This window comes from Camellia sinensis, chromosome 11 (genome assembly GCF_055761805.1).
Source record: "Camellia sinensis isolate YWXY chromosome 11, ASM5576180v1, whole genome shotgun sequence".
Lineage (NCBI taxonomy): Eukaryota > Viridiplantae > Streptophyta > Magnoliopsida > Ericales > Theaceae > Camellia > Camellia sinensis.
Genome location: NC_138971.1, coordinates 167,899,128 through 167,911,836, shown reverse-complemented (window position 1 = coordinate 167,911,836; position 12,709 = coordinate 167,899,128). Strand labels below are relative to the sequence as shown.

Genomic DNA, 12,709 nt, shown 5'->3' with positions numbered 1-12,709 from the left:
GTTTAATCGAGATTCATGATTTGTTGGTAATTCTAAAAAGTTTGTGAGTGATTGTAAGTATTGAAAATTGTTTTGGCATTAATGAATCTAAACTCTTTTTATTTTGAAAGATTTTTCATCATAAAATAATTTTGATACTTATTTTAATTTATTGGACTTTGACATAACAATAATTTTATTCTTATAAGTATTAACAATCTTACCTATTTAAAATTATTAATGATGTCCACCTACCACTTCAAAATAAATTCACATAATTTTTTTAAATACATGAATAAGATTATTGGTAAGAACATTTATCTTCGCACACAAAAAAAAAGGGCATGAAATGTAAAAACAAAAAATGGTGACACCTGGCTCTCAACTCACGAAGAATGCATTTGAGGGAGGACTGCGCTTGCACTTGTCTCCCTATATATATATGTATATATATCTAACCGAATCATGTGAGCCTCGCACCCCTCTCTCTCTCTCCCTCGTTTGTTCGTTCTCTGCGATTTTGCAGGATTCCAACACTTCTTTCTCTCTCTCTCTCTCTCTCTCTCTCTCTCTCTCTCTCTCTCTCTCTACAGAGGAACTGGTGAGGGAAAACACGTTCGATCTGTTTGTTTCTCGAGAATTTGAGGCAAGAAAACAGAGGAAATGGCATCGCAGCAGAAAAATGTTGGAATTCTCGCTGTGGAAATCTATTTCCCTCCTACTTGTGTCCAGCAGGTAAACAAATCTCATCTTTCATTTATCGAACTTTGTTCTTTGATTCGATCAGCATCGTTGCTCTCTCTCTCTCTCTCTCCCTGAAATCTCAAAGCGCACACAACACTAGTACATGTATACTGACTGCATCTAATCTATGACTTGCTCATGCAAATTCTATTTGTGCGTGTTCGGTTGAAATAATCATACTGGGAACATTAATTTTGTTTTTGTTTGGAAATGATGAAGTTGAGATGACGTGGAAAATAAAATTTGTAAGTTAATTTCTGGAAACTATTTTTTGAAAATCTCTGTAAAACCTCGAGTCTCCATTCCACGTTTTCGTTAAGATCATGTGTGTGTGTATATTTGCATATATTTATAAGCATATTAGTTTTCACAGTAGGACACTTAGATTTGCGTCTGCTGTGGATTTGTAATTTCTAGCTCTAAGGATTTGATCCACTTTCAAATCTCATTGTTAATTGTTTAAGGATCTACAACCATGAATTTCAGAAAGTATTTAAAAATATATTAGCCATGTGGTTCGAGTTAATATTTTGCATGATCTATTTTGTATGATTGTTTATTTGTGATTGTGAAGTTTTTTCAACTTCACTTCTATTTCCACTTACTTCTGATGTTAAAAAAAAGAAAAAGAAAAAGAAAAAAGGTATTCTGTTGTTTTCTTCTGTCAATCTTGTTGGTCCTTCTAATTATATACTTCTAAATTTTAAACAATGTAAGTGAACGTGCATCGGCAATGGAAATTCTCATTTGGCTTCCAATTTGTGCTATATAGGAAGCTTTGGAGGCTCATGATGGGGTAAGCAAAGGGAAATACACAATTGGACTTGGACAAGATTGTTTGGCATTTTGTACCGAGGTGGAAGATGTCATCTCCATGAGGTTTGGACCTCTTCATCATATCATTGCTATGCTTACGAATGGCCGTTAAAATGAATTGTTTTCCATTAAACTAATTTTTCTTCCTGACAATCTACTCAAACTTTTATAAATGTTTGATCTGGTCTTAAGAAAATCTATGAGGTACTTTGGCAAAGTTAAATCATTGTCATTCATCACTAATATCATACAGTTGCTTTCTCTTCATTGGATCTTAAAACATGTTTTGTTAATTAAAAATATCAATTATTTGACTTGAAAACCTGTTATTAGAAGTAAGTTCCTGTTATTCAATTTAAGTAATAAAAGTAAAACTTTGTCAGTGCTCCAACCTCAATATGATTTATTGAAACCAGAATCTTGTGGAATAAATTGTTAAAATAATTAATATTGGTCTAATCTATTGCTATGATTTTAGCAGTATCACTTTAGCTAGTGTCACAGTTTAGCTACTTTGAAAATATTCATAGTTAGGAAGTTATTTGAACTTATAGATCAAAGTGATTGATATTTTATTAGTAGCCTACATGGATGTGATCTTGTCATTAACTCTGTGATTTTCAGTTTGACAGCTGTTACTTCCCTCCTCGAGAAGTATGGAATTGATCCAAAACAAATTGGTCGGCTTGAAGTAGGCAGTGAGACTGTTATAGACAAGAGCAAGTCCATTAAGACTTTCCTTATGCAAATCTTTGAGGTATGAATCCTTATCATGATGATAGTGATGCGCTTTTCCTTTTGAAATTGTCACATTTCTTCTTATTGGAATGATGTGATTGGACTCACGGCTTGTGACTGTATGATGGAGCCTCAGTTGGTTGAGGGTACAGGATGATCAAATAAATTGAACTATCAACTGGTTTTACCACTAGGTTTTAGCTCTAAAACTTAGAAGAACATCTAATTTAGGAGGTGGTTTTTGAATGGTCGAAGCCACTTAGACCTGAGCTTGGTTCAACTAGATTAATTCCATGATCAGTTTCCTAATTATTTTATTGCATGCTCCTTTACTAAGTCATAGACTCATAAGTTCTCTAGTTTGAGTGACCAGTTCTAGATTGGCTTCCTTCTCCTTTATTGTAAATTTTGGTCTACATTGCAATTTGTGTTTTGCTATTACATATGTCCTATTGATTCTGTGTTCACATATTTATTCTGCTCTCTGTTCTCATGTTATACAAGCAGGAAACTGGGAATACCGACATTGAAGGCGTTGACTCAACCAATGCTTGCTATGGAGGGACTGCAGCTTTATTAAACTGCGTCAATTGGGTGGAGAGTAGTTCATGGGATGGACGCTATGGACTTGTGGTGTGCACAGACAGTGCGGTATGATCATTTCCTTTATTTTTTTTAACTTTTTTCTTGAAACACCAGTGCATTTAAACTTGTTTGCCAAAAAACTTGCTTGAGATTTGAAGTTTAGAAATAGCTCATTATGAAACAGAAGCTGCATGACTGGGAGTCTGAGATTAGCCATTTTTGATCAATTGAGTAGGATATTGTGCTAATTACTGCTAGAACTTGCTCATTGATTTTCTTTGCTTTCCTTTCATATGTTGGGATTGCTTCTTTATTATAAATCATAGTCTTGTATGATGATTTACCATGTTACTACAACAGGAAACTTTAGATTTATGAGTAACATTTATATTTTTACACTGCAGAATAATTTAGTTTTGTATGTGCATGTATAATTTTATATGTAGCTTTAGATCTTCCCCAACCCATTCATGGGCAATTATGTTCTATCTTCTTATTGGGGACTTTCTTTAACAGGTCTATGCTGAGGGGCCAGCTCGACCTACTGGGGGAGCAGCTGCTATTGCTATGCTTATAGGGCCTGATGCACCTATAGCATTTGAAAGCAAAATCAGGGGAAGCCATATGTCTCATGTCTATGATTTTTACAAGCCCAACCTTGCAAGTGAATATCCGGTAATTCTCCCTGAACTTCCTTTAAATTCTGTCATGGCATCGAAGGTACCAGTGCTTTGTGCATTGTAATGGGTACTTTTATCATGGATCCAAAAAACAATAATAGAAGGCATTTGGATTCTTATCTAATTGTTTGTCTACTTTTCAATACACAAAAATGGAATATGTGATGGAAGAACCTACCATCTGGGCATGTTTGCATAAGTAGCGTATGTACATTTAGTTGAAGTTCTACATTATTTTGCTCAAAATTGTGTGCTTTACAAGTAAATTGGCAACTATGGTCCAAATGTGAAAGCTCTTGTTAGGCCAAAGTATTTCATGCTGTATTGGTATGGCCATGTCAAGTAGAGAAATACTTTTTTGGAAACTACAATCTTTCCATTTTGATTTGGGAAAACATTATAAAATAACTTTCAGAATTATTGCCCTTGTACGGTATGGTTTTGCCTAGTTTGCATCGTAGTATCTCTTGTAATTCATATCATTGTGCTTGTTTTGTCTACAAAACTATCTTCTTAATGAAAGAGGGATGTAGAAACCTTCCTTCATTGTAATACTCCCTTTGTCCCTTTTGGGAGTTAAGGGGACGTGTAATTGATGAATCAAATTCAAATTTAATGGCATTAGTTTCCCGAATTTCCCCTCTATTCCGATTATTAAATATATTTATTGTCATTTATAAGGGATAGTTTTGGAAAAATGTGAAGTTATTTCAAATGGGACAACCATTTTGGGACATCCAAAAATGGAAAGATGGACAAATAATATTGGACAGAGCGGGTGTCAGTTATAACTGATGTACCTATTCACAATTTCTCTGGAAGTTTATGACTTTAGGAAATAAACAAAAATAAATTTGCAATATACCTGTATATTTCGTGTTTGTTGTGTTCACATCTTTCTTGCTACTGGCCCCGTAAAATGTGGAGGCCATAATCCGAAGATTTCAGTTGATTATGCTGATTACCCTGGCAAATATCAAACAAAACAAAAGAGTTGTGGCAGTTCATTGTAAAACCTTGTTTATCGACAACAAACTATTTTGGAGGTTTCTTGTTTATCGACAACAAAAGTTACTCCACGCCGCCAATAACTTTTTGTAGATTTTTTTGTGATTTTCATCTGTGGTTACTTTTTGTAGGTTGTTGATGGAAAGCTTTCACAGACTTGTTATCTTATGGCAGTTGATTCTTGCTACAATCGTCTCTGTAATAAGTAAGCTGCTTTTGATTTACTGCATGCTGTTTTCTTTGTTTTGATATTGACAAAGTGATTATTTGTGCTACGTGATTTCCTTACAGTCTTGCTTATTATATAGGTACGAGAAATTCGAGGGCAAGCAATTTTCAGTTGATGATGCTGACTATTTTGTGTTTCATTCTCCATACAACAAGGTAGTTTATCTATAACAGTTAAACTCTACAATTAATTTCTTTTTCTTGTTTACCATTTGAATTTGGAAAATAGTATTTCTGAACTTTTCACTTAAATTACTGCAGCTTGTTCAGAAGAGCTTTGCACGGTTGTTGTTCAATGATTTCTTGAGGAATGCAAGGTTCTGATATTTTCTTCATCCCTCTAAAATGAAACCTTTAAATGTTGACTGCTTTTTATCCACTTGATGCACTTTTATCTAGTGACTGATTTTATTTGCTTTTACTCACAGCTCTATAAATGAGGCTGCTAAAGAAAAGCTAGCTCCATTTTCAACTCTAACTGGCGATGAAAGCTACCAAAGCCGTGATCTCGAGAAGGTCTGTTTTCACTCCTAGCATGTATTTCAAATCTCTCTCTTGCATTCATTCTCTAGTTTTGCCTAGACTTACATTTTCCTGGTTAATAAGGCAAACAAATTGAGTAATGCAATATAATGATTCCTGAGATTGGACACTCTTGCTGATGAGCACTTGATATCAATGTAACTGCAGGCAACCCAGCAAGTTGCGAAGGCACTGTATGATGCAAAGGTGCAACCGACCACATTGGTACCAAAGCAAGTTGGCAACATGTACACTGCATCTCTCTATGCAGCATTTGCATCGCTTATTCACAAGAAGCACAGTTCATTGGTAAATGCTTAAACTAGTTCTCTGGTTGGGCCTTTGGTTTGGCACTTAAAATTTTAGTGTCTTTCCTCTAACATGCTATCGGTTTTTCTTACTTGCAGGTGGGCCAGCGAATAGTAATGTTCTCATATGGCAGTGGTTTAACTGCCACTATGTTTTCCTTCCGAGTTCGTGAGTGTCAGCATCCTTTTAGCTTGTCAAACATTGCAGCTGTGATGAACGTTGACAAAAAGTTGAAGTCAAGGCATGAGGTATATACTTCTTCAGTTTTGGTTTACTTCCTGTGATGTGGAACAGAATAGCGGAATGAGAGAAGGAATACACAAAGTGGCAAGTACAATCTAAAACAATATTATTGAGCTAAATCCGAATGATATAATGAGAAACCTATTATTTAATGATATAATTAAATTAGGAAACCAACTTAATATTATTTGGAAACAAAATCAAAATATCGTACTACTATTTGGGCATATTTGGTGGAGCTTTGGGCAAGTTGGAGTCAGATAAGCAAAAAACATAAACTAAAGCACCTTTTCCCCTGTTTCTCAATAATCAACTTATTTAAGTTACACCAAACAGCAGTTTTATTTATTTAAATCTTACTAAATAGTGATAATAAAAATTTATCAATTACATCTGTGAGGCCAAAAAGTCTTCACGTCCATGTAATGGACACACGTACCTCACCCTAGGCTTCCAAAGCTATTAATAGGTTTTCATCTGGCTAAGGGCCACGTTGGCATCTGTCTTCAAAATTTACCATCCAATTACATTGTGGTTTGCTGAACAAGACTTGTTTATTTCGGTTTAAGCTCTCTTTCATATTCTGATGAGCATGTTTCCATGCAGTTCCCACCAGAAAAATTTGTCGAAACCATGAAGGTGATGGAGCATAGGTATGGGGCAAAGGACTTCGTGACCAGCAAGGACTGCAGCCTTCTTGCTCCCGGCACCTACTATCTCACTGAAGTCGACTCTATGTACCGAAGATTCTATGCGAAGAAGGCTTCCACCACTGCTTGCGAGAATGGATCACTGACCAATGGTCACTGAATATAGGGTAGTAAGAAATGTTATGCCACAAGGTGGTTCCAACTGTTCTTTTGATGGTGATGATATCAGCAGATAGAAGAATAACTCTGCCTCCAAGAGCATGTTGATTTAGAAAGTAGTTTTGTATTTTGGCAGAAAGTGTTGCCAGTTTTATGTATAATGGAATTCATTTCCGTGCTCCAATTGGATGATGAATATTGTAATGTTTTTTAGGTTTAAATGAAAATTTCATTGAGAAGAAAAAAAGAATTCTATTGATATAATGATAACTAGAACAAGAAAGGAAATATCAAACACAATTTTTAGAACAATTTATCAAAATTTAACTAAGTGGAGGAAACAAATTAAAAAATGATTTATAAAATTATGCCTTATAATAGGCTCATAATTATGCAATCTATCTCAAACAGTTGTGCTGGGGACCCCAATGGGGGGCACCCCCAGTTTTTTTGCATAGGCCATTTTTATTTTTTATTTTATTTTATTTTTTTTTTCAATCACTCACAGCCACGTGATGTTGGGGGTCACTGGGGGTGGGAATCTGTTGAATTTTTCAATCTCGAAAACCCCAAACAAAGCAGACCCAACAAGTATAGATAAGTTTGGGCAGCCTAATTGCTCAACTTTGGAATGTATTTTAATTGATCCAAAAAATATAGATGTATTTATACCATATTATAAAATTGGTTGTGGCTTGCTTTTCGTGCTCCTTTTGAATACGATTAGTCTTACAGTTTGGACTCATGTGGTTCTGAATCTGATTCTACAACTGCAATGTGAAATAGATAAACATAAATGTGTTCAAATCTAGCAAATCTTTTGGAAAATCGATTGTGAATCAAAATGCCAAATATGGACTGCTTTACTAAATTTCAGAGTCGTCACCTAAATATTTTTGAAAAATTTAGGAAACCCGAGACTCGTGCGAAAGGTCATTTATCCGTCATCACCAAAGTGTTTCAACTCAGGAACTTAGGTGTCTTGGCTCAGGAACTTAGGTGCGAGAGGGGAAGGTCATGAATTGAGCACCCTACTTGCCCGATTAAAGATCAGCCTTTACTAATCATGATGTGATTCTTATTTACATTATATGCTATTGTTCCGATTATTAGGTTAATTTTACTATGTGATGCACATAAATATAGATTAATTTACAAAAATTGGAACACTTTGATTTCATGTTTGTTTGAAAATATTTTGAATATGTACCACTTGAAAAAGTGATCTCATATGCACATTCATCATATTATTTCAATTCAAGCAATTAGTCATCATAAACAGGCATTCGAACAATTATATCAATTAAGCATTTAGCCTCATAGTATTTGACATGGGTAAGCCCATAAAGGATATGGCCCACTACTTAAGGCCCAATCCATGATTCAAATACTAAAGCCCAACATTCCTAAAACTTAACGTTACACCAAGCACCATTGACATCTAAACACTTGGCAAGTAAAGAGCTAGCCACATCAGCAGACAAAGATCCTATAGAGTTATTGCACCATACATCAGCCATTAATGAGCTTCCCTGCAGCATTTATTACGATAACCCTTCACGCCAGAACGGAACAGCCTCACCATGAACAAGGTAAGCTAGAACATAGACTTTCAGCCAATGTGTCAGCCCCGAGTGGACAAGGAAATGATGAGCAAAGGATATAAGCAGGCTCTTCAGACAAAGAAAATGTTAAGTTCTCTATCACCATTTTTATCCCGACATTCGATCACTCTTCTCTAACTTGCTCGTCGGAGGGTTCGCTGGGGAGCTCCCCGTTCCCTACTGAACTCTTGTGCAGGTTTTACTGTGAGCTCAACCCCTGGGTGACGGTTTGGGAAGCGTGGATCGATCCAACCTGTTCCATCTGGAGCCCGCAACTTCATCAGTTGGCGCCATCTGTGGGAACCCTTTCCCTCCGTGTGGTAATTGTACTCATTACCGTCGGAGACCCATTCCTACCATCTTCGTGATATCTCTTACCTACCACCCACCAAGGTGGATGGTCACAACTAGATCCATGGCTTCTCAACACAATGTTGCCGTCCCCCAAGCTGACCCTCTTAACCCGAACAACCCACCGCAGTATTTCACAGAATTCACCAACAGCATTAACCACTTAGCCGAACAAAACCAAGCCCTGATCAATGCTTTACTTCAAAAAAACCTTCCTATCCCCCCACCACCACCTCAAGACATACCACCCAACCGGGAACGAGCCCCGAGCCATTCCCTCCAACAATCCCACCCATCCAACTTGGAGGGCTTGTGACCCCCTCCTCAAAATATGAACTCATCACCTCGAACCCCACATCCACCGATCCAAGCAACTGCCCCCGAAGGGGAGGCCAGTAGTGTCCAGCCTCCATTACACTCCGGTGGTGACAACGCTCCTCTTTGGAATGCAGGACTCTGAGCCATGAAACTCCAGCTTCAAGGAGTCATGCAGAACATACAGAATAAACCTTCTACCACAGCCAACTCACCATTCATTGCCTCTATCAGGGACAAACCTCTACCTCCTAAGTTCAAAATGCCCTCGATCGACTTCTTTGACGGTACAACGGACCCAGTAAACCATTTGGAGACTTACAGGACCTTCATGGTCCTCCATGAGTTCCCTGATGAGATCATGTGTTGGGCTTTCCCCGTAACGATTAAGGGGTCGGCCTGACTGTGGTTTAGTCAGCTGTCGACGGACTCGGTCTCTACTTTTCAGCACCTAAGTGACTCCTTTCTCAACCACTTCATTGGTGCCTAGCGCCAGTGGCGTCCGGCAACTCAACTCCTCAATATCCGTCAGACGGAGGGAGAGTCGCTGCGTAGCTTCGCCACCTACTTCAACTCTGAGGCCTTGCAGGTGGCAGAAAATGATGACAAGGTCATTGTCACAGCTTTCATAGCCGGTCTATAATCATCCGATTTCCTTTTTTCCCTCTCCAAAAATCATCCAACCTCCATGACAACCCTCCTCTCTAAAGCCCAAAAATACATAAACGCCGAAGATTCCTTAGCCGCCCGACAAGACTCCACAACCAAAAACCCGACCTCCAGAGAGAAGAGAAAGGACTCTGAAACCAGAAGCACCCAGTACACACAGCAAACGCCTCAATATACCGACCGACCTACTCGAGCAGACCGGTCGGAACCTACCCGACCACCCAGTTGGTTCGAATGATACACACCCTTCAATTCCCCTATGGGACAAGTCTTGAACCAGATCCAACGAGATTATCCCTTGAAATGGCCCCAACCGTTGCGGTCTCCTTCCAACCGGCGGGACAGTCCAAATACTGCCGCTTCCATCAGGACCACGGCCATAATACCGAGGAGTGTGTTAACCTTAAAGACCAAGTCGAGGGCTTGATACGCCAGGGACGTCTCAGCTGGTTCACGGCAGCCCGCCCTCAGCAACGGCCAAGGACCGAACTTGCCAGAAACAACCACTGGCGCACCTCTCCTCGACAACCCGCACAACCTAACCAAGGCCATGATCGACCCCCACAACAACCTCGGGCACAAGGAAACCCTGCCCCCTCGGTTGGAGAAATCAGAGTTATTGCCGGCGGACTTGCATATGGAGGACCATCCTGTTCGGCCCAACGGGCTGAACTCATAAAAATCAGGCAGGGCTCAGATAAAGACGTCGCAACATTGGACCCCCCCTCAATCACCCCAAGCAGTGGATAGAGCCCATCACCTTTACGGAGGCCGATTTCACAGGCATCCATTATCCCCATGACGACCCCCTCGTCATCTCTACCCTCCAGTCTAATTACAAAGTCTGACGGGTGCTTGTCGACAACGGTATCTCTTCGGACATCATCTTCTTAAATGCCTATTGCCAGCTTAAGGTCGGGGAAGAAAGTTTATCCCCTCTCCAAACCTCACTGGTTGGCTTCACTGGAGATCGAGTGACCTCCATAGGCTCCATCGATCTTCCCATCACCATTGGAGAATACCAACGGCAGACCACTAAGTTGCTCACTATTCTCGTCGTCGACTGCCCTTCTGATTATAATATCATCCTCGGCCGCACCGCCCTCAACACTTTTCAAGCTGTCACTTCCACGTACCATCTGGCCATGAAATTCCCTACCGACCTCGAAGTCGGCACCGTGAGGGGGGAGCAGACTGTGTCCAGATAATGCTACGTCGCTTCACTCAAAGAGGTCAAGCTAAAGGACGCTATGATCATCGAAGGACTTGACGTCAGAGATGAAGATGAATTAGTCAGAGGGGAACCAGTGGAAGAACTTGTTGAAGTTTCCATCGAACCCACCAACCTAACAAAAACAGCCAAGATTGGCAGCCAACTATCTCCCCAAGCCAAAGCCGATCTTACAACCCTTCTGACCGAGCACAATGATGTGTTTGCCTGGACCCATTCCGACATGCCGGGTATTGATCCCTCATTCATCACTCATCGTTTGAGCATCGAGCCCCATTTCCGGCCCTTCCGCTAGAAGCAGCGCATCTTTCACCCAGAACGCAATGCTTTTATTGCTTCTGAGGTAGATAAGCTATTGGAGGCACAGTTTGTCAAGAACATGGACTACCCCCGATGGCTGTCAAATGTAGTTTTGATCCGTAAGAACAACGGTAAATGGTGACTCTGTGTCGACTACTCCGATCTCAATCGAGCGTGCCCCAAAGATAGTTATCCCTTTCCTCGCATAGATCTGCTTGTCGATGCCACCGCCGAACACCAAATGCTCAGTTTCATGGATGCCTTCTCTGGCTACAATCAAATTCTGATGCACCCGTCCGACTAGAAACATACCACCTTCATCATTGACCGAGGAACCTACCACTATCGCGTCATGCCATTTGGGTTGAAAAATGCCAGAGCAACGTACCAGCGGTTAGTCAATGTCGTTTTTCATCACCAGATAGGTCGGAACATGGAAGTGTACATCGATGACATGCTAGTCAAGAGCAAACTCTCCTCCGATCATCTGGCAGATCTGCGGGAGACCTTCGGCACCCTACGAAAGTATCAAATGAAGCTCAATCTGGAGAAATGCGCCTTCGTTGTAGGATCTAGGAAGTTCTTGGGTTTCATGGTCAGTCAGCGGGGTATCGAGGCCAACCCCGAAAAGATCAAGGCCCTGATAAAAATGCAGTCACCCAGAACAGTTATGGAGGTTCAAAGGCTTACCGACAGAGTCGTCGCCCTCAACCGCTTCATTTCTCGTGCAATGGACAAGTGCCTCCCATTTTTTAAAGTCTTTCTGCAGGCTTTTGAGTGGACGACCGAATCCGAAGAAGCTTTCCAACAATTGAAGCATTGCATGGCCAATCCACCCTTACTCTCTCAGGCGCTCACGGGCAAGCCCCTTTTTCTCTACTTAGTCGTATCGAGCACCGCAGTCAATGCGGCCCTCATTAGGGAGGACGACTTAGCACAGCGCCTGGTTTATTACATTAGCTGGCCTCTTAGGGGAGCGAAACAGAACTACCCATTACTGGAAAAAATGGCCTTGGCCTTGGTCATAGCCTCAAGACGACTCCGACCTTACTTCCAAGCTCACTCCATAGTGGTCCTCACTGACCAACCTTTGAAGAAGATAATGCAACAACCAGAGTTGCCTGGCAAACTTATGTAATGTTCAGTCGAGCTCAGCCAATTCGAAATCTCTTACCGACCTCGAACATCGATCAAAAGACAGGTCGTCGCCGATTTTATCCTGGAATTCACTAATCCCACTCCAACCACGGCCCCCCCGCCCAAGCAATTCAACACTGAGGCGAAAAATCCTCACTCTTAGACCCTCAATGTCGATGAATCATCCCGCAAAGAAGGAAGTGGAGCTGGTCTCATCCTCACCACCCCCGAGGGTGGTTATTTCAAGTGCGCTCTCCATTTTCTATTTGATGCAAGCAACAATGAGGCCGAGTATGAGGCCATGATAGCAGGTCTTCGCCTAGCTAGAGACATTGGTGTGAGCCATATTCGAGTGTTCAGTGATTCCCAATTGATCGTCGGACAAATCACGAGGGCATTCGACGCCAAGAATGATACAATGCGAGCCTATAGGGATATTGC

General features: G+C 40.5%; 1 protein-coding gene across 1 annotated transcript; it reads left to right on the top strand.

Moving 5' to 3' along the window:
* Nucleotides 1-294: 294 nt before the first annotated feature.
* Nucleotides 295-6,777, top strand: LOC114266569 (hydroxymethylglutaryl-CoA synthase). Its single transcript, XM_028207485.2, has 12 exons — nt 295-714; nt 1,496-1,602; nt 2,164-2,296; nt 2,785-2,928; nt 3,379-3,537; nt 4,682-4,755; nt 4,859-4,934; nt 5,040-5,095; nt 5,207-5,294; nt 5,469-5,609; nt 5,708-5,857; nt 6,459-6,777. Exons 1-12 carry the CDS (start codon nt 643-645, stop codon nt 6,660-6,662), a joined length of 1,404 nt encoding a protein of 467 aa, XP_028063286.1. The 5' UTR covers nt 295-642; the 3' UTR covers nt 6,663-6,777.
* Nucleotides 6,778-12,709: the final 5,932 nt, after the last annotated feature.

Excerpts from the sequence above, each read along its gene's own strand:
- LOC114266569 (XM_028207485.2), top strand. The coding sequence starts at position 643 with ATGGCATCGCAGCAGAAAAATGTTGGAATTCTCGCTGTGGAAATCTAT. Across the intron at positions 1,603-2,163 it reads GAAGATGTCATCTCCATGAG|TTTGACAGCTGTTACTTCCC; the intron begins GTTTGGACCTCT and ends TGTGATTTTCAG. Across the intron at positions 3,538-4,681 it reads ACCTTGCAAGTGAATATCCG|GTTGTTGATGGAAAGCTTTC; the intron begins GTAATTCTCCCT and ends TACTTTTTGTAG.